Here is a 21,632-nt window from a genome sequence, read left to right as displayed (position 1 = left end):
ACACGGCCCGCCCTGCAGGCTCACGGCCGGCCCCGCAGGCTCACGGCCGGCCCCGGCCATCAGCACGCTGTCTGTTGTGTGTTTTTCTAGGACAGGATGATCCATTTCCAGCTTTCAGCACGTTTTCAAAGTAGTCTGTGACCCTAAAAGACCGAGTGGCTAGTGTTAAATAGGAAAAGCTTCTTTCAGGGTTGGAGTTTTACAGAAGAGCCTTTCTGCAAAGTACAGGGACTTTACAACAGGAAATAAAAGTTTATTTTTGTAATTAACTATGAACAGTTCCAAATGATTTCCTAGGCAAGTTACAGCCACAGTGAGAAAAGAGAACACGGACGGCCGCTCCACGCCGCAGAGGTGCGGACCTGCATGCGCGCCCACACGCGCCCCGGGGACCACATCCACCCGCCCAGCTGACGGGCGTCCTAGGGCGCCCGCCTGTCCCCAGCCCTCAGCCGCCCACAACCCAGGGACAGCCAGATGGCCCTCGCAGGCCCGCAACCCCGAGGGGTGGCTCCACACCCGTGAGAACAGTGAAACCAGCCCGCGCATATGTGTCCGGGATCCCACGGAGGGCGTGTCTGCCCAGCGACTGCGCTGACCTGAACCTCACCCGGGCTGGCGCTAAGCGCCGCTTTAGCTTCCAGAAACCCCAGGACCACTATATCGCTCACACACAAGCGCAAACAGAAACCCATCAGAGGCTGGCCCCACACAGACGTAGCAGGCCTTCCCAGGAACCCGTATAAACAAGGCGAGAGCTGTACGCTGTACACGAGTCCTTGGGAGGCTGCTGCCCTGTGGGGACGACTGGGGACGTGCTGTCCCTAGCAGTCTTCTGACCCGACAGACAGAGGAATACTTTTAAGTTTCAGAAAATAACCAGCCGAATCCCTGCAGCCCCCGGGGGAGGGGCAGGAGGCTAGAAGGCCCGGATCCCCCGACCTTCGCCCTGACACACGCCTGCCCTCACATTCCTGCGGATGCTCAGATCCTCCACAGCCTGGGTCCTCTGGCTGGGGCGAGTCTGACTTGTCAGAAACAATGTAGAAATGCGTCCTGGCCCCCAAGGGTCCCCTCACCAGGAAAAGACGGCAGGCGGGCGGGCCCCCGCTGCCCTCTGAGAACTATACCGGGCTTCCCTCAGAGACCAGAACAGAGCGCCCCCCACTGAACAGGCCGGCTCTTAGCAGCCCGCCCGCTCACCCAAACACTGTCTCCACGCGGCCTTGCAGAGGCCACCACACCCTCAGGAAAGGGGCCAGCGGGCTCCACGCCAGGCCAGGGTCACCCCAGGGCCCTGCAGAGGAGGTCTGTCTCCACCAGCTGGGAGCGTTCTGTCCTCAGCTCCAGGCTCACTCTTTCTGAACGCCCTTTGTTTTCCCAGAGACCGCGGTCACTAAGGCAACCTGGGTGGCTCTGGGAGAAAGTGTGGACGCGGTGGAGGCAGGAGCTGGGGCGGCGCCGCGGCCCCCGCCGGGCTGTGAGGCGACAGGCACCCGAAAGGGCCGGAGTGCCCACGTGGCAGGGGACACGGCCCCGCTCTCCCGCTCCTTTCCAGCACCTCTAGGGAGCACTCAGAAAGAACACCCCGACCCCTGAGCGGCTGCAGCGCAGGGAGGGGTCAGAAGCCCCAGCCTCCGGGGACGCAGCGGCACTCACAAGCAGGCCCTGTGCAGGGGTGGCCCGTTCCTCGATTAGAGAAACTCCCAAGTTTAAAGCCCCGCCTCGCCATGAGAAGACCCCAGGGGGCTGCTGCCGCCCCCTTCCCTGCTGGGGTGGAGGACACATGCAGCCAGCGGTCCCTGAAGAGAGCCCCGGGAGGCACACCACCCGACCCAGAGCAGCTCGTGAGGGAAGGTGGCTGGCGCGCCTCTGCCGGGACGTCTCCCCCCTCATCAACAGGAGAATGAACTACCCCTGGAATCTGTCGGCACCCGGACGCCCACCCCCAGACCCACCTCAGCGTGCACGTGCCCCGAGCTCAGCGGGCACCACCTGGAGTCGCCCTCAGCGAACCAGCTGGCGCGTCATGATTCCCCTGAGCAATCTCAGGGCTGATCTGAAAATGCTTCCGTCAGAACTACCCTGTGTTACTTAACCCTCTGAAGAAGAGCTTTGAAAAGGAAAACACGCATCTCAGTGTGCACAGGGCCCAGCAGCGGCAGGGCTGCGAAGGCGCTGCAAAGCGGGGCAGGGCCTGCCCACAGCCACCAGTCACCCGTTCCCTTTCTCCAAGGACGTGTTTAAGGTTCCCATCTCTGTGGATAGCCTTAATACAGCACAGCTGAAAGCAGGTTTCAGAGCTAGGCAGAGTCGGTGGGCAGTGGCCTGTCGGCTGCGGCAGCTCGTGGGCATGAGGGCTGCAGAACTCAACGGAACTCAGGAAAGGAGGCGGCCCCTGAAGGGGGAGGGCCCTGGCCAAGCTCTGAGGGTCTCTGCGCGTTAGCCTCGGGGCTTAACTTAGCTCTGCCTCCCCTGGGGGCCTGGCACTCGGAGCCCTTGAGCCTGCCAGACAACGCCTTCGTTTCTGCATGAGAGAGAGGAGAGGTCACTCTCTGCAGCGCCTCATGGACACCGGCTTCCGTGGTCTTGGCACCGACTCAGGTCACAGGAGTCCTGCCGCTCAGACATGCGTGTGCAAGAAGCAAGAATCAGGCGAGAGGACTGTATCGACTCCCGACCTTGTGAAAACAAAGGGGCTTTCCTTCACGTCCTCATCAGGAACGCAACCTCCAGGCCCTGACCAGAGGGAGTGGGGGTCGGCACTCCTGACCAGAGGCCTGTACATAGCCACCCCGGGTGCTGGGGGGAGCGGGGATCAGCACCCCTGACCAGAGGCCTGTGGACCGTCATCCCAGGTGCTTGGGGGAGCGGGGGTCAGCACCCCTGACCAGAGGCCTGTGGACCGTCACCCCAGGTGCTTGGGGGAGCGGGGGTCAGCACCCCTGACCAGAGGCCTGTGGACCGTCATCCCAGGTGCTGGGGGGAGCTGGGGTCAGCACACCAGCTGGCCCTCCACCGCCTAAGGACATCACAGTCACCAGGGGGACTGAGGCAACTGGGAGCCGGGTGCAGTGCCCAGGATGCCTGGTCCAGGGACAGCTGCCCGCCCCAGGTCACAGAAGGGCCAGGGGCTGGGCCCCACACGGGAGACAAAGAGGCCACGTCTGACGGAGACGGGGTGCCAACAGTCTCAAATGGAAAGATGGCCGGTTCACGTGGGACTTGGACAGGTGAGAGTGACTGTGTTCATCTCACTGAAGTTCCAGGTAATTCAGAACACTGAGCAGCTTAGCCACGTCACATTAGTTACACACTCCGGCCCTGCTGGAGGCTAAAATCATAAATTAATAATACACGTCAACAACTGGTCAAGTTTTGTCATTACTTTATCATTTAGCTTTTAATTGTCAATCAACATTTTGAAGACCATTTATACGCTAAGAACGTTCCCAAAGCGAGCGCTCCCACCATTCGATAGTTCGGTCCGTGCCGACTGAGAACATCATCGTGTTGTCTACTTGTCTGGGATCGGGAAGGCTAAACGCTGACAGCTGTGCTGGGACTGCGGCGGTGCGGAGCCAAGGCCCCGCCAGCACGGTCCAGAAGGCGGAGGATGCTAAAGCGGGGTGGGGCTCCGTGCTTGGAAATGGTCTTCGGCTGCCTTGCCACCCACGTTAAGGACATTCAGAGAACTGGCTCGCTTCATGCTGTACCGGCCCGGCGGACATGCAAGGACAAAGCGTCAGCACGTGAGTCACCAGGAGTGGGGAGCGCAGCCAAGCCGCCCCTCCAGGCCTGCCACCGCGGGGCCTGGGCCGTCCCTGACCTGGGCAGGCCTGTCACCGTGGGGGCCTGGGCCCCGCCCCTCCAGGCCTGTCACCGAGGGGCCTGGGCCGTCCCTGACCTGGGCAGGCCTGCCACCGCGGGGCCCGGGCCGTCCCTGACCTGGGCAGGCCTGTCACCGTGGGGGCCTGGGCCCCACCCCTCCAGGCCTGTCACCGAGGAGCCTGGGCCGTCCCTGACCTGGGCAGGTCTGCAGCTCGCCCAGGTCCCAACATGGATGCCCCAGATATTCGGTATTCCGCACCCGTTAGATAAAAACTGCAGTTTCTCTGCGTCTTCCTCGGCAAAAAGCCTGTCTCGGTTAAACCTCAACATCCTCAGAGCCTCCCTTTTCTGAAGCCCAGCTCCCCCGGGAGCCAAGAGGCCCGGCCAGGGCCACCCGCGGGCCCACAAACGCGGCCCTGAGCGACTGTGCCAAAGCGGGCCCCGCGGAGCTCACTGCGGAGATCACATGCCTGAACGTACTACACACCTCAGAGATTTTTCCATATTAAATCTAAGGAAAAACAAGTAACCTTTTATTAGTAAAACTCTGAGGCTAGGGTTTCTCTGCCTAGAAACCAAAATTTCAAACAAATTTCATGGGTTTGGATTTACACAAAACATAGAGCTTTGTACATATATTTACTTTTATCTTCGATTTGACACCTTTAAAATACTTAATATATGCTGCAAATCACCTACCATCTAAAATTATGGATAGTTAAATACTGCATTGCTTACTGCCGCTATGATGACCTCAAGCAGAAGTCACCCTAGCTTTAAAAGCTAGAAGGATCAACAGGAAGGGTGACTTCTAAGTGTTTTGACAGGATCAGTGATTCTGCTTCTGAGCTGCTGACATCAACAGTGACCGCTGTGCTGAGCACATGGCCGTGAGGCTGAAGCACAGGCGTAAAGGCTGAGTGCAACCAGACATGCACACACACACCCGTGCAGGCAGGCACCAGAGGCCCAGGAACTGGCTGAGTGGCCACCAGTGCCACAGGCAGAGTGCCAGGCACACAGCAGGCACATCCTGGGTCTCACCAAACAAACCGCACCAAAAACAAAGCCTTAACTGACTTATCCCCAAGTAAAATTCGCTCCCCAAACTCCCCCCAGGACAGGACAGAAACATCCCCAGGAACCCGGGGTCCTGCATGGCGTTTCCTCTGTCCAGAACCTCTCAGGAGCAAAGCACGGACATCTGGGCATGCTTCACGATTCTCCGATGTAACTGGCCAGCTAACGTTTTCTAAGAAAGATACACCACCTTTGTGCTCAAACTTCTCTTTACAAGATGAGATGAAAGAGTAACTTGATGCCTGTCAACACCTCCTCTGAATCGCATCCTCACCCTGACTTAAACCCTCAGGGTCTGCACTGCCAGGCGTTCAGGGGCTCCTGGACTGTGCCCACCGCAGGCCACAGACCCCCTCCCACAACCCCCAGCTCGGTGCCTGTCAAATGTGGCCCAACCAGCAGCACTGGCACGACCCAGGAAACTGCTGGAAGGGCAAGACCCCCTCGTGTGCCCCCCGCCCATCAGAAATGCAGGGACGGGCCCCGGCCCAGGAGACTCTGAGGCCCCCTCGGATTGGAGAGCCACCTGCCCAGTGAACTAAGAGTGTTACTTTTATCTGGAAAGATTACTTTGTCTTATGCATTTGATGGACTAAACCTTCTAAATTACTTACTTTTCAAAAAGTTCCGTAAGATGCCACCCCAAGTATACTATGTATGAACACTGTCAGTCTGTCCCGACGTGGGCTTCATCCTCATCAGGCCTCAGCTCAGGTTTGTTTGGCCCTAAGCGCCAGGAACAAGCCGCACCAGATACAAACCATGAGCTCCGCCATAGCCGGGACTCGGGACTGGGCTCTGCACTGCAGACAGGCCGTAAGACGCCCAGACCCTCAGGCCCGCCAACATGTGACCACCCTGGGGGCGGCCTGTAGACACCGAATGCGTGCTGTGTGGTCCCTGCACACCTCAGAACCGGCTGCGGAAGGAGCGGAAACTCGGCAGGTGCCCAGCAAGTGGCTCAGCCCTCCCAGCTTGGGAACAAGAGGTTCAATCTTCCAAACATCAGAGGGGCAGGCAGCACCCCGCCGTGTTAGCTCTGGAAGTCCAACAGGGGCCCCTCAGGACCTCCTTCCCTAACCGCACTTGTCTTCTCCAGGCAGGACCACCATCGGCACAACCCCTGCGTCCAAACCCTGCAGCGGCTTCACAGTGGGCGGCGGAGGGGCTCACACGACTCCCTGTGCGGACGCAGCTGCAGACACTTCTGAGAAGCAGGGCGATGGCAGCATACAGAAATCCAACCGTCCCTCTGGCCTCCAAAGCCACTGGGAAGCACGTCCCCCACCAGCCAAACTGCGGGGGGGAGCGCAGAGCTGAGGCGGGCCCCCTCCCCACCAGTGGACCTCGGGCCCGGGGGCGGGGCTGGGGGACTCCAGGGGTCTCGGGACCCGGACCCTCCCCGAGGACAGAGGAGCAAGACGGGACATGCCCGATAGCAAAGGGACCCAGCTTTACATTCTCACACATCACCCAAAGGAGTAACGGGTCAGAATTACTACAGCACTCAGTATGAAATGCTTTAAAACTGAGTAATACTAAGAATCAACGTTTAAAAAGTAGGTACCGTGTTGGGGAGGCTGAGCTTCACGGACCAGCTAACAGCACAGCCCAGTGCTTCTGGAAGAAACGCATCCAGGAGGAGGAAGCCATCCCCACGAAAGTAACCCAGAAACCAGGCGACCTGTCGACACTCACGAGAGGAGGACAAAGAGCCCTTCCCTGATGATCCTCATAGAAGACAAGGAGTATCTTAGAACCAAGTTCCTCTGACAAAAGCTTTTGTTCAAAAGACCCTAAAAGATTCATCACTGAGACCCTTTTCTAAACACATGGCAAAAGCTAAGGTTTTTTAAATCTCCAAAAGAAATTCATTTTAACAAAAAGTCTTGTCAAACCATTTTCTTCCTACAGTAATACCTGTATGATGGGATTTAATATACTCATAGCTGGCAGTTGATTTCAAAAGATTAAAACTAGCTTAAAAATGAATAGTGCATGATAAGAGAAAAGAAGTTAGTATGCTCAGTATTTTAATATTAAATTCTTATTTTTCACTGCTAAGGCTTTCTTTGAACATGTAACAAAACTAAAGAATTTCATAAATTTCTTTTAAAGCCTTCAGCTCTTTTAGCCTCTAAACAGGAAATTTCACAATTATTTCTCAACTTGTCCTGGCAAATAATTAGACTGCGACTACTGAACCCTGCATGGCCACCACGTGGGGCGCGGCTGGAGTGTGGGTGCGCGCGAGCCGGCGGGGGAGGAGGGCGCGGGGGGGCGGGGCGGGGCTGGAGATAGTTACCCGGGGTTCCTCGGCTCACTGTCTCGGGCACTTCCTCCCTTCAGCTTCCTAACCAGCTTCTCACTGCTGCGTCTAATTGAAGCCCGGAGTTTGCTAAAGGAGCCACTGCGTTTTAAAGATCCAGTGCCATCCTGAAAGAGACGTGAACAAATGTGAAACTGCAAGGGGTTCTCCTCCCAGGAATCCACATCAGGTTGACCTGCTGGCCTGTGACTTGCTGCTTATGATCCCTACGGAAATTACCAATTTACCATGTATGTAAATACGCTTCAAATAAACTTCAAAGTCTTCCCATTTTAAATTTCATTAAAGGTAACCAAAAGAAAATGAAAACCTTTGAACATGAAAAAGCTTATTCAAACAAAAATAATAAAATCCCCCAAAGAAAAATTAATTACATTACTGTTTTAAAAGAAAAGATACACAGAAAGTCTCAAGGAAATTAAGGCAGCTTCCAGAAGTATCACCAAAATCAAACCCCAGGTTTAGTGACATGGAGGCCCTGGTCCACTCACGGTGCAGGACCCGGGGCAGCTGGTCTGACGCAGGCAGCGGCCTTTCGACAGCTCTGCCTGCGGCGACAGACACACTGCTGCTTCACTCGGGTTTAGAGGACTGTTTTATTACATGCTGATTATAAAAGTGGTGGGAAAAGTAAACAAAACATTCATTCTATACAATAAGTAAAAACCCTTAGACTTTCGCAGGAAACAAGAAAGTGCACCCAGCTTCCCCATTCTCGATTCAGACATTAATAACTGAAACACGCGGCAGAATCTGGACATGAAAATCAAATACTCAAGAGGAAAACGTGTACAGAGCAACTTTTATTCTCAGAAGGAGCCACCTGGTTAGATGAACAGGAGACCCATCCCTCCCCCTCTAGAAGCTCCCGCAAGGCCGCATTCCACGGAAAGCGTGAGAAGTTCTATGAGGCAGACAGACACCAAGACACAGGTCAGTTGGAGTGAGTTTATTAGAAGTTAGAAAGACACAAATACACAAATCACTGAACACTTAAAGATTAGTAGAGAAAAGCAGAATTGCCAAAATTCCACACAGAGACTACACAGCAGATTCTACTTGAGCACGATCCAACGGGGAGCGCCCAGGGCCCAGGGTGGTCCCGCCAGGACCGCCGGGCGCCCTGGAGAGCACATGCCCTACTCTGAGAGCCTAGGAGGGTCACGGGCACCGTCATGCCACGGCAGGGACATGGGGGACTACCAACTACCTCTCACAAAGGGGACGACGGCAAGTAGTGCTTGGTCGTCTAACTCGTGTATCACACAGCAGACGGTGTATTAATACAGTCTGTATTACTAAGTACGTATCTGGCAAAGCTACATGTATACAGAGATAAGGAACCCCCGACAGGACAGCAGCACCAGAAGGAGTGGCCAGTCAGAGAGAGAATCCTAGGGATGCTAGACAGCGGTCAGCACTGGAGAGAGAGGAGGAGCCCGTCATGCAGGAGACAGCGGGTGTCGCACAGGGCGGCTAGGCCTGTCAGACAGAAACGGAGAGAGAGCCTGGTGAGCGGGCGGAGGGCGCCCTCGCAGCGCCGCCCGGCCCACAGTATTTCTAGGTCACAGCTCCGTGGCAGCGTTTCAGCCGCTTGGGTCTTTGGGACTGCCTGCTGCCTGCTCCCGCCAGCCCCAGATAAAACAGGCCCTGGGCCTTCTGTACGCCACCTTTACTTCATCTACTCATCACGCCGAATCGTTGTCAGAATAAAATCCAACAGTTTAGAACATGGACTGGCACCGTGGCAGAAATCTCCTCAATACACAACCGTGAAATGTCTTTGGAATTACTGTGCATAAGGAGATTCCGAAACGAAAACCACAGTGGCCACAGGAAGACCCCACGGTGGGCGAGGAGTGCACTCATGCCAGCCTTGACCCAGAGATCCTGCAGCCCTGAGCTACACAGGGACCCCTGAACTCAGACAGGACTTCCTCTAAAATACACTGATATTTCAGACATTTTAAGAAACACTGGCTTTCAAAGTTTATAGCACATTTTAAACATGCAGTTGATAATCCAAAGTAAAAGTAACTATGGAAGCGGATCTCTGCGGCAGCGAGCATCCTGGTCCTGGCTGGCGGGGAGCCCGCCCGCAGGGACCTGCGCCCCGCCCACCCGCGCTGACTCACCATGCGATGCTGAGCAAGTCATTTAACCAGCCCGAGCTTCGTCTTTCTCATCTTTAAAATGGAAAAATAAAACTTGTTACCAACTCCCCATCAGTGCTGGGAGGACAAGAAAACACAAGTTCCTGCTGCTCTTCAGAAAAAGAACGTTATTAAAATGTTAATATAACTCTGAAAACAGTTTAACTTCCGTTCAAGTTCCGTTCACTTCAAAATTCAGTGCTACACTATAGAGTGTCATTTATAATATTCCTGTCCTAGACACTCAGAGTACGGGAGAGCCACTTCACTCGGGTTCCAGAATTCTCTCTCCCACACACGCACACATGCACTCTCCCCGCCCCCCACAGGGCAGGCAGGGCGGGGCGGGGGCGGGGGGTGCAGCAGACCTGGGGACCGGTGCCGCCCTCCTTGCTCTCAGCCCCTGGGACCACCCCCTGGGACCCTCCCCTCAGAGAAGCATCAGGACAGCACCAACCCATCCAGACTGGGTGCGTTTCTACTCAGCACACACTTCAGGGGTGGGAAGTGGCCCTGCATTCAACTTGGAAAACAGTCTAGACCTCTATCCTGCCTCGGAAGAATCCCTGCATCAAAGGGCGGGCTTCCGAACAGACACTGAGAGCGCAAGGGAGGGGTGCAGGGCGGCACGGCAGTGCGCACTGGCCTCGGACTCAGGGGACTGGTACTTTTAAATTCTTTTCCTTTGCTATGTTCTCGTTGTCTTCCTAATGTCATTTTTTTGAAAATAAATATTAAACTCTTTGTAATTAACACTATATGTCATTCCCAGTAATCCTGGGAAGAGCTTACTGGGTGGGAAGCTTTCAGAATCATTAACATGGGGGGCAGCCTGACAAGAATGCTGACGAGAAGCGGGGCTCCTTCACAAGGACCCCGGCGCTCCAGGCTGATGCTCCACCCAGAGCAGCAGGCGTGCGGCATCTCCTGGAAGCCTGGGGGGGGGACCACTGCCAATCCAACTCCTTCGTCACAGAGCAGCCCTGCGGCTCCGCACGGCCCGCGGGGACCCAGGTCCAGGACTGACACATGTGGTCCGCAGAGACCCACGAGGCCAGTGTCACCCAGAAAGGGCTACTGTGCACACGGCGTCTGTCTTCAGAGGCAGGACCATGGAGACTTATCCTGAGAGTGACTGTTAGACCTGAAGAGTCTACCTAAAAACAACGCTTGATGGAGTTACACTTTCAGGTACTTCAATTACGGTCTTCATGGTACAGTAAAAAGAACAGAACTGTACCTCTCTAAACAAATTATCTACCATGTTGAGAATCTGATTCTGAAACTTCACCTGAATTATTAGAATACGCCCAGCAGGCTTACTGCTCTCGTGTTTTAATAGCATATGATTCAGCTGGGTGCTGACCCAGCCGTGCAGCATCTGCCAGGGTCGTGATCATAACCCACCTGTCGTCTCCAACTGCCCTTCATGGTCAGGGTTATTTCTGAGTGCTGAGAAGGCCTGGGCCTGGGGTCCTGTGAAAGCCCAAGTGAGGGCTACTCAGCGCTTTCCCTCCACCTTCCAAACTTTTTAAGGAGCACTGAAACCCTTTTGTGTTTTTGTCCACTTGGCTCACATTACTTTATTTATCAGGGGACAAATTCTTTTACCCATGAAATCCTTTTTTAAAAAATTAAAATCTAACATAGAACCCCAATATAAAATAAAACCTAAATAGCATTTTCTCATTGTGAGTGTGTACCAAGTCCTTATGATAGTGAAGAACAGGGCAGCAGGCTCGCAGAACCTGTGATCTGAAATGTTAAGTTACAGACAGGTCCAGCCTAAGCGCCTGCCTCAACTCTCAATGTATTTCTTTTATCCTGACTGCATAACACTAAGAAAATCTTAATGCCCACAGGAAAGTGGCTGCAAACAGCAACAATTCTTCATCTGTTTGCCTTGGAGCCCCAGGGAAGCCTGCACTCACGCCAAGATGGCGTCAGGGACTTAACGTCACACCTGGGCAGGGAAGGTGGGGATAGCGTGTGTGAGCCCACACCCAGGGGCGCTTACAACAGGCTCCTCTGATTCAGCAAAGCTGAATTTAAAGAACACCTAAGGGTGCGTAAGGCTTTCCTGCCTCTTCTTAAAACATATGCAGTGAAAACAGAACAAGTCAACTGCTGGGAAAGCAGCATGGTCCCCGAACCTCAGCGCTTCCAGGGGAAGCCAGTCTGAGAGCAAGGCCCGCGGGAGTGGGGTGGTCTCAGCGGGCTCTCGCTGTCCCTCCCCGGTGAACCCCAGGGGCTCTCTGCTTACTCGCTGCTTCACAGAAGACCCCATTCGGGGGGAGGTGGTCCTTATGCTGCCCAAGGTGATTTCAGGTGCTGCAATGGATGACCGAAAACCTAGATTCTTTTCAGCCAATGAACCCACTGCCACGCCAAGTGCCTTGGAATGGATTTTGTCAAAGACACAGAGCTGCTGGTGTCCAGGAGTTAAGTAAACAGGTAGCCAGTGCCCGCCGTGCGCACGTCCTGAGTGACAGCCTGTCCCAGCGAGAGGCAACAGGAGACCAAAGCGGGAGCAGGCAGGCACTGGGGGAGGTGGGAGCCTCCAGCCTCTGCACCCACGGCTCCACGGCTCCCCCTCCACAGGGATGAGAGCAGCTCTCCTCACCCTGGCTCTCAGTCTTGAAGACTCTAAGAGAGCCCTGAAGTGTCAATGGTTTTATTATCCCATGATGTCACTCAAACATTGACCTAGAAATACTGTCTCAAGAGAAAGCTCCCCCCAGAACTTCACTCTGAAGGATCAAACCCTGCCCCTGGCTTCTGAGGACTAGCGGAGGGCGGGCCCTCTACACAAAGCACGCGGACAGCAGCCAGCATGGCCACGGGGAGAGCACAGTACACAGTGCGGGCTGGACGTGGACACCCGCAGGGCTGCGCCGCCGCCGGCTCGCCCCGGACAACTGCCCAACGGGCGCGTGGTCAAAGCACATGCTGATTGGTTGTCTTGGCACAGGAAGAACCAAAGCCAGGAAGCTGCCAGATAAAGACAGTAAAAGGCACTCTCCCTGAAAGTCTGGCCAGTAATGTTCTGTGTAAAACGTCAACCTAGAATGCTGACCCTTGCCCAACTGCTACAGCCAGAGAAAATCCCGAAGAATAGATTCAAAAGGAGACTGTAAGAAAGACCCTCAACTATTTGGCAAAACATCTGCAGTTATAACTAGTCAGATTGTATTTTTTATTATTGTTATTTAGTCCAACTCTTTGCAACTCCATGGACTACAGCCCACCAGGCTCCTCTGTCCATGGAATTCGCCAAGCAAGAATACTAATACTGGAGTGGGTTGCCATTCCCTTCTCCAGGGACTCTTCTCGACCCAGGAATAGAACCCAGGTCTCCCGCATTGCAGGTAGATTCTTACCACTGAGCAACCTGGGAAACCCGCATCAAACTGCATTATATGACTTCCAAAAACAAAAATGAACAGTACACCTGACTATATTAAAAGTAAACTTGCATTCAACCCTCTCCCATAAAAGTGAAATTTCAAAGACACCAGCTCAATGTGTTTCAACAGCTCACTGGGAAACGTGCAGAAGGCCACGTGCTCTCTGGCAACCCTGGAGAACAGCAATGGGAAGACGCTCCACAGAGGCAGAGTCTGCCAGGGAGGTGACAAGTATCCGATGCAGGCACAAGCTTGCAACCCAAAGGCCCCTGGCAGGCCCTCCTCCAGGGGATCTTCCAACCCAGGGACGGAACCTGCATGTCTTACGTCTCCTGCAGAGACAGGTGGCTTCTTCACCACCAGCGCCCTGTGGGAGGCCCTGTCCTGTTCTCGTCTACAGACAAGTTCTACTTGGATCATCATCTTCCTTTGAAGGATTGATTAATTCTAACAAAATCTACGGCAGCCTCGTCAGTGAAATTAGGAGCACTGAAGTTAGCAATGAAAATGGGTTAAGTTAAAAAAGCGAGTTAGTTCTCTGCCGCACTAACCCTAACATTAAAACCAAACCAGATGATGGAGTATGCTTTAAGCAACCAGGACACTCAATCAGCATTACGTGCTCAGAAGAAAGCCAACCGCTCTCACAGATTCCTAAAGAGAAGACAATCTCTTCAAACAAGTAACAGATTGCAGTATTAGCAGAAGATTGGAACTTACAAAAGGCTTAATTTGTACTTAGTTTGAGGAAAGGAGGCTGCCCTCAGGTGCGCCGGGGCGCCGGGCCGCGGCCTCCGGGCAGGGCTGGGCGGGCGCGCTGTGCACTGTACTTACCCCGTTCCACTCTACGCTCATACTCACTTCCTCCCCTCCGTCAGGGCCGCTCTCGTACTTGACCACGTCCACGCTCAGGCTCTCCCGGCTCCGCCGCTTCTCCGTGTTCTCAGGGTCATTCAGCACTTCGGCTACTCTCTGTTTGTGAACATTGTCAAGACCCTGCGAGCCAGGCAGGGGGACAAGGGTTTGATCCATTAGCGGTGAAGTTTTACTACGGGTTTCTTTCTCTTTTTAAAATTTTTTATTGAAGGATATCTGCTTTACAGAATTCGTTTTCTGTCAACCTCAACATGCATCAGCCAAAGGTATACATACCTCCCCTCCAGTCTCCCGCCCCATCCCACCTCCCTAGGTTGATTCAGAGCCACAGAGCAGACTCCCGAGGCTATTTTACACAAGGCCTCTATTTTACACACGGTGATGTAAGTTTCCCTGTTACTGGCTCCATGCCTCTCACCCTCTTCCTCCCCTCTCCCCAGGTTCCTAAGTCTATTTTCTGTTTCTCCACTGCTGCCCTGTAAATAAATTCTTCAGTACCATTTTTCTAGATTCCATATATATGAGTTAGAATACAGTATTTATCTTTCTCTTTCTGCTTACCTCACTCTGTATAATAGGTTCTAGGTTCATCCACATCATTAAAACCGACTCAAATGCATTCCTTTCTATGACAATTTTCTTTAATTTACTGAGGTTCAATTTGTGACCCAAGATGTGGTCTATCCTGGAGAATGTTCCATGAGGATGTGAGAAGAAGGTATATTCTTCTGCATTTGGATGGAATGTCCAAAAGGTATCAATGAGACCCATCTCACCTAATGTATCATTTAAGATCTGTTTCCTTATTAATTTTGTTTGGGTGACCTGTCCACTGGTGTGAGTGGGCTGTTGGAGTCTCCTACTATCACTGTGTCACTGCCATCTTCTCCTTCTATGTCTGTCAGTGTTTGGCTTATGCATGGCGCACCTATGTTGGTGCACAGATATTTACAACTGCTATGTCTTCCTCTTGGATGCATCCCTTGATCATTACGTAGTATCCTTCCTTATCTCTTGTCATCTTCTTTATTTTAAGGCCACTTTGTCTGATACGAGGATTGCTACTCCAGCCTTCCTTTGCTTCCCATTTGCATGGAGTGTATTTTTCCAGCCTCTCACTTTCAGTCTATATGTGTCGTAAGGTCTAGAATGGGTTTCTTGTCGACAGCGTATATATGAGTCTTGTTTCTGTAACCATTCAGCCATTTTGTGTCTTTTGGTTGGAGCATTTAATCAATTTACATTTATAGTAATTATTGATACATATATTCCTATTGCCATTTTCTTAATTGTTTGCGGTTGATTTTGTAGATCTTTTTCTTCTCTTATATTTCTTGACTGTATAAGTCCCTTTAACATTTATTGTAAAACTGGTTTGGTGGTACTAAATTCTCTTAACTTTTGCTCGTCTGAAAAGATTTTTATTTCTCCATCAATCTTGAATGAGATCCTTGCCATGTACAGTAATTTTGGTTGTAGATATTCCCCTTTCAGTATGTTAAATATACCCTGCCATTCCCTTCTGGCCTACAGTTTCTGCTGAAAGATCAGCTGTTAAATGTGTGGGGTTTTCCTTATGTGTTACTTGGTGCTTTTCCCTGTGCAGTTTTTTTTTTTTAATTTAGTCTTTGTTAGTTTGATTAGTATGTGTCTTAGTATGTTTCTCCTTGGGTTTATCCTATATGGGACTCTCTGCACCTCTTACGACTTGATTGACTATTTCTTTTTCCATGCTGGGGAAATTTTCAACTACAATCTCTTTTAAAAATTTTCTTGTACCCTTTTTTTTCTCGTCTTCTTCTGGGACCCCTATAATTCAAACGTTGGTGGCTCGGACACTGTCCCAGAGGCCTCTGAAAGTATCCTCAGTTCTTCTCACTCTGTTCACTTTACTCTGCTCTTCAGAAGTTATTTCCACCGTTTTATCTTTCAGCTCACTCATTTGTTCTTCTGCTTCAGATATTCTACTATTGATTCCTTCTAGAATATTTTTAATTTCAGTAACTGTGTGGTCTGTCTCTGTGTATTTATTCTTTAATTCTTTGAGGTCTTTGTTAACTGATTCTCGCATTTTCCTCCATTTTGTCTTCAAGGTTTTGGTCGTCTTCACTATCATTATTCTGAACTCTCTCAGGGAGCCTGCTTGTCTCCTCTTCATGTACTGGTCTCTGTGTCTCCAGTTGGTTCCTTCATTCGTGTCGTACTCCCCGGCCTTTACATACTTTTTTTTAACTCACTGTGTTTGAGGTCTCCTTTTCCCAGGCTTCAAGGCTGAACTCTTTCTTCCCTTTTGTTTCTGCCCTCCTATGGTGGGTCCCGTGGTTTGTGTAAGCTTCGTACAGGGTGAGATTTGTGCTGAGTTGTTTGTTTGTTTTTCCTCTGCTGGGCAAGGCCGAGTGGCGTGGTAATCCTGTCTGTTTAGATGAGGCGTCCTGCACAGGGCGCTACTGGTGGACGGGCGATGCCAGGTCACGCGTTCAAGTGGCCTCTCCTTTGTGTGAGTCTCACTACCTGATCCTCCCCAGGGTTAGTTCTCTGGTGGTCTAGGGTCTTGGAGTCAGTGCTCCCACTCCAAATGCTCAGGGCTTGGTCTCTGTCAACCTCCCCTCCTCCTACCAGCACTGTGCCATGGGTTTTGTCTGTGTGTTCACTGGGAAGACAGTCACCAGCCTCAGAGACCTGTGTGGGGGAAGGCGATCTTCCTCTTGCTGAATTGCTGCACCGGCCTTCTCTGTCCTCCACACATCCTGGGACTCTGACCTTCTGACTCTAGTTTTGAGTGTCTATTGTGGATTTCTGAGATAACTAAACATATAGCAGGGGAAAAAAGCTCTTAAACGTTGGAGGGTAAGTGAGAACAGTGATTCTTAACATGCAGACTTGCACATTTCACCATATATAGATTTTTACCTCAAATTTTAAAACACTATGAATGAATACTGAGCTTCAGGTGATGAGGTGCGTGCTGAGGTATTCAGAAGGAGTGCAGTGAGGTACACAACTGTGGAAGGCCTCCGAGCAGAAGGACTGAGGACGCATGGGAGACGCTCACAACTCAAGTCTAGCTGGCGAGCACACGGGACAATGTCTGGGAAGTTTCATCAGAGACGCTGGGGAAACGCCCAGGTTCTAACACTTTAACACCAAGTGCTTGGTGTTCCGCACCTCCAAAAATAAGTACACGGTGAAGACTCACAGGTTACACTGTTCTCAGTACAATTAGCCCCTGGCTTATGAAAGGCATTTTCAGGGCAAACTCTGCTGCTGCTGAGAGAGACGGGAAGCAGAGGCCAGGCACCTCACCCTCGGGGTCACCCACGCACACCTGAGTGCAGCTCCCGCGCCAGCGCCGGGCAGCGAGGGTCCCACGTGCGCTCCAGAGCCACCCGATGACCAGGCACAGCCCGCCTGACGCTCTGGATGGACCTCCACCCAGACGGCACGCAAACACAGTCCCTTCGATGACCCTCACAGTTTCCTCCTCGAGGGGCACAACCCCAGACAGGACGCAGGCTGCTGTCTCTGCCACAGTGAAGCGGACCTGGCCCTCCGTCAGGAGAGGCCGTCCTCAGCAAAGCACTGGCAGCCCCTTCTCAAATGTCTGCAGCTCAGCTCCGGGCTCGAGACGCTGCTGGCTGGTAACACTGTGCAGTGCTGGTTCACAGCAAGGCCCAACGATGCGGGGCGTCACAGGCCGAGAGCCAGGACCCCACGCTGCACACACCCAGGACGCGTGCTCAGAGTCCCCCTCCCCGGAACAGCAGCCCCTCAGTCGGAGACCCAGGGAGGGCGACAGGAAGGGGCGCCTGCAGGGGCACAGGCAGGGAGAAGACCATGGACAGGCCCTCTGCTGGGCCTCCTCTAATCCCTCTCCACAGAATCTCGACGGGTAACTTTCACCCCAGCCCAAAAGTCGCCATAAACCAACAACTGCATGATAGCCTACACATACACCATTCTGGGGAAAAAAACCACATCAGCCCCTCCAGTCCTAAAAACAGAACACAAAACCTGCCATCTTTATACACGTACACATATATAGTAACGTATTAACCTCTTAACTCTGAAAACTGGTAATTAAAGGGCACAAAAGCAGCGCTTGTATGTGCTTTAACAAACCGTGTTTCAGCCTAACACACCTCAGATGGTGAAGCAAAGCGCTTCAGCAGTCCTTTTCATTTCCAGATAACATTCCATCGCATGGATGGACCACATGGTGTATCCACTCACCTATCGACGAACTCGCAGCTGTCTGGACGTTCAACCTACTAAAACCAACACTGCCATGGACACATTTCCTCATCACTCACGGGGCCCATACCTGCCAATTCACCTACTGGCCAAAGTGGATCTGTCACCCCAAATCCACACTCTCAGTGCCTGCGTGGGGATTCACAGACACACACGGGGTGGAGGAAAACTCATCCCAAATCAACACTCTCAGTGCTTGCGTGGGGATTCACTGACACACACGGGGTGGAGGAAAACTCAAGTCAGTTGACACGCACATCTGCACTCAGACGGAGCAAAGCAACACTGCGTTCCTGCTTCATCTCATACTGCAAACGGTCCTGCCCCCACTCTCAGTTACTCAGAACCGTGTCATCTGCATTTTGGTCGGTGGACCCTTGAGTGGTGCTCAAGTGTCCTCTGGACGTGCCTCATGGAGACACTGAGCCCCCATCGGGCGGGAGTCAGTGCTGCTGGCCATGACGTCAGCATTAATGAGTCAACAACATACACTAAAGAGGGTGTCTGAACAGAAGCCCAGCGGGGACAGGCTGTGTGCTGATCTGGTGACTGAGTGTGACCAGACTCGCAGGAACCCGACTGTGCCTCCTGGGGACAAGGGCTCAGAGCAGCTGCATAGAACCCGGCGTGGAGGAAGGGGACCAGCGGCATCTGCCCAGCACCCGGCTGCCCTCTCTCAGGCAGGCGCCAGCAGCGGGCGCGCAGGGCTAGGCAGGAGCTCCAGGCCTCGCTCCTGAAACACCCTCCTAACTGCCCTCTCCGGCAGCTGGGCCGTCCACGCCGCCACCACCGTGCACAGCCTCCTCCTCAACACTTGCTATTTCTGCTGTGTTTCTCCTTCCAGCCAGCCCAGAGGGCGTGCAGCGGCGCCTCGCCGAGCGTGCACTTGCGTCCCCGGGTGACTAACCGCCTGCGGCATCCTTCCACGAGCTGCTGGCAGTTGTGCAGCACCTTCAGAGAAACGTCGATTTAGGGCCTGTGTTCATTTTTTCATGAGCTGCTCCTTTTCTTCTTATACGTTCTGGATGTTAGACGGCGTCAGAGACGTGGTCTGCAAACCTGTCCGCCCACTCTGTGGGTGCCCTTCTGTTTTCTTGACAGCATCCCCGAAGGCACAGGCGTTCCTGACTCTGGGGGTTCTGACTGACTTCTGCTTCTGCAGCCTGTGCCTGTGGTGTCATGTTCACGGCATTTGAGCAACCCGATTTTATTTGTACAAACTAAATCAGTAAATGTTTTCTCTCTCTAAATCAGTGTTTCAACAAGTCTCACGAAACAGAATCAAGCTCAGGCCCACAGGCAGAAGGCCGCCGACTGACCTGCTTACGAGACCTCAAGGCCGCTTCTTCCAGCGTTTCTGCAGCTTCGAATTTGCCTTGACGCCTGTAAAGCGCCCCAAGGTTTTTCAAAGTGGTTGTGACAGTTGGACTGTAAGAAAGCATATAATTCACAAACCGACTCAATGTAAGTTTCAGAGCAGCCACCTTCAACAGCACCTAATCCAAAGGACAAACATACTTAAGTCTGCTACAGTTTAATTTCTACAGTGCTTTTTAGCTGTAAAATCCTAAAAGGCTCTTCTAGCTCATGCATCCCCTGCCTACGGCACTGAGCCCTGCGGCTGGTGGGACAAACCCCTGTGCTGTCTCCGCTCACACATCACAGCTTACTGGGCGTCTCAGCAGGAAGGTCTGTGCTGGGTGTGTCTGGTGGCCATCAGCTTCCCCCGGAAGCAGAGCTGACTGTGCCAGGCAGCGCAGAGGACACGCGCTCAAGTGCTGCCGTCCACCCTCTCCGTTCCCCTTCAAGGAGGGGAAGCAGAGTGGAACCAAAACCATCACCAGTGGGACCCGAGGCAGAGAATGACGGCTGTGTGTGCAAAAGAGGACCACACAGTGTGGACACAGATGGTGTGCTTCTGTGCTGCTGACAGAGCAGTCTGGCTGACAATGAGAAATAAATCCAGCTCATGTTACTACAGATATACTCCAGGAGGCTTTCCTCTTATTGATGACAGGAGCTGTAGAAATAAGCTAGGAACTCTCTGGTGGTCCAATCTGTGGCTAGGACTCTGCACTCCCAATGCACGGGGTCTGGGTTCAATTCTTGGTCAGGGAACTAGATCCCACATGCTGCACTGCAACTAGGTCAGAGGGCCACAACTAGAGAATCTGTGTGCCACAAAAAAAGACACTGCAGGACAAAAAAGATTCCATGTGTGCTGCAACTAAGACCCAATGCAGCAAAAAAGATACAATAAATGGTTTTAAATAAATAATAAAGCAGCTATACTCCATGTTTTGAGACAGTTTACACAGTACTGGGAGAAAGCATGTGAAATTCAGAAATTACAGTAAGTGCTATGGGGAGTAAGAGGAGGGACATTTATTCCAAACCAGGGGTTCAGAGCGGTAGAGTCTCCCGAAACAGTAATGAGAGACCGTCTAGTCACGGCTGTGGTTTCTCCTGTGGTCATGTATGGATGTGAGAGTTGGACTGTGAAGAAGGCTGAGCGCCGAAGAATCGATGCTTTTGAACTGTGGTGTTGGAGAAGACTCTTGAGAGTCCCTTGGACTGCAAGGAGATCCAACCAGTCCATTCTGAAGATCAGCCCTGGGATTTCTTTGGAAGGAATGATGCTGAAGCTGAAATTCCAGTACTTTGGCCACCTCATGCGAAGACTTGACTCATGGGAAAAGACTCTGATGCGGGGAGGGATTGGGGGCAGGAGGAGAAGGGGATGACAGAGGATGAGATGGCTGGATGGCATCACCGACTCGATGGACGTGAGTCTGAGTGAACTCTGGGAGTTGGTGATGGACAGGGAGGCCTGGCGTGCTGTGATTCATGGGGTCGCAAAGAGTCGGACACGACTGAGCGACTGAACTGAACTGAACTGGACTGAATAGGAGACCGGTAAAGCGAGTCTTAGAAGATAAGTGCAAGTTCAAACAGGAAAAGACCACAGACAAGAAGCGCTCCAGTAAAAGGAGGAAGCAGCACTGGGCCGGGCTGGAGGGCTGCTGGCAGAGGAGCCACGTTGCCCTCTGCAGACTGGAGGCCCTGAGGCTGCAGGAGATGGGGTGTGTGCCTGGACACAGCTGCAAAGTGCGGGCTTCGCGGGCTGCAGGCCTGTTCCTGCGAGTCTGCCCTATGGCCTTAGAGGCTATGTCTCCACTTAGCCATCTCTCCTCCTGCAACCTGGGAGCTAGCCTTAAGACACAGCATTAATGAACAGGGCCCATGTTTTTGCCCATGGGATCATATTGAGGTGGGTTTTGTATAAATTACCTCACTTACAAAGTTATGGAGTTTTACTGGAATCTGGGGAAAATAAGGGCCTGTGCAGCCACACCACCCTGAGAAACTTTACACACACGAGGTGGTTTACGGGCTGCCCCTGAAGCGCCAGCGCCTCCCACGGCTAAGGGCCTGTCTCCCAGGCAAGCAGACGCACCTGTCGACTTTGCAGGCCTTGTACCAGCCACCATACTCTCCAAAGGACGTCCCATCCTTCTGCTTTCCCTGAATTGCAACAAAGAATTTCAAGTAGATAATTATCAAGCAATATATTCAGTTTAGAAAACTTCACAAAATAATGTGTTCTTACTTTGCATTCTTCTCTCTCCTCAGCATGCATCCAAATGGGTTTATTTTCATCTATGAAGAAAAAATAACATGCCATGAACTGAGGCGTAGCAGAGC

At 52.5% G+C, this 21,632-nt stretch overlaps 1 protein-coding gene across 17 annotated transcripts in view; it reads right to left on the bottom strand.

The window, feature by feature from the left end:
• The window catches only part of KLC1 (kinesin light chain 1), a 66,924-nt gene that overhangs the window by 2,087 nt on the left and 43,205 nt on the right, over nt 1-21,632 (bottom strand). For 2 of the 17 annotated variants that reach the window (XM_070358055.1, XM_070358054.1), the window contains 6 exons: nt 21,538-21,587; nt 21,385-21,452; nt 19,247-19,355; nt 13,635-13,796; nt 7,217-7,347; nt 4-143 (listed from right to left, as the gene is read on the bottom strand). In XM_070358055.1, coding sequence (XP_070214156.1) covers nt 41-143; nt 7,217-7,347; nt 13,635-13,796; nt 19,247-19,355; nt 21,385-21,452; nt 21,538-21,587 — 623 coding nt within the window. In that variant the 3' untranslated portion in view covers nt 4-40. The other 15 variants (XM_070358072.1, XM_070358058.1, XM_070358063.1 and 12 more) reach the window with 15 other exon arrangements.

The sequence above is a fragment of the Bos mutus genome, chromosome 21 (genome assembly GCF_027580195.1).
Source record: "Bos mutus isolate GX-2022 chromosome 21, NWIPB_WYAK_1.1, whole genome shotgun sequence".
Taxonomy (NCBI): Eukaryota; Metazoa; Chordata; class Mammalia; order Artiodactyla; family Bovidae; genus Bos; species Bos mutus.
Note: the sequence above shows the minus strand (reverse complement) of the source record. Positions and strands in the feature narration are given on the sequence as shown.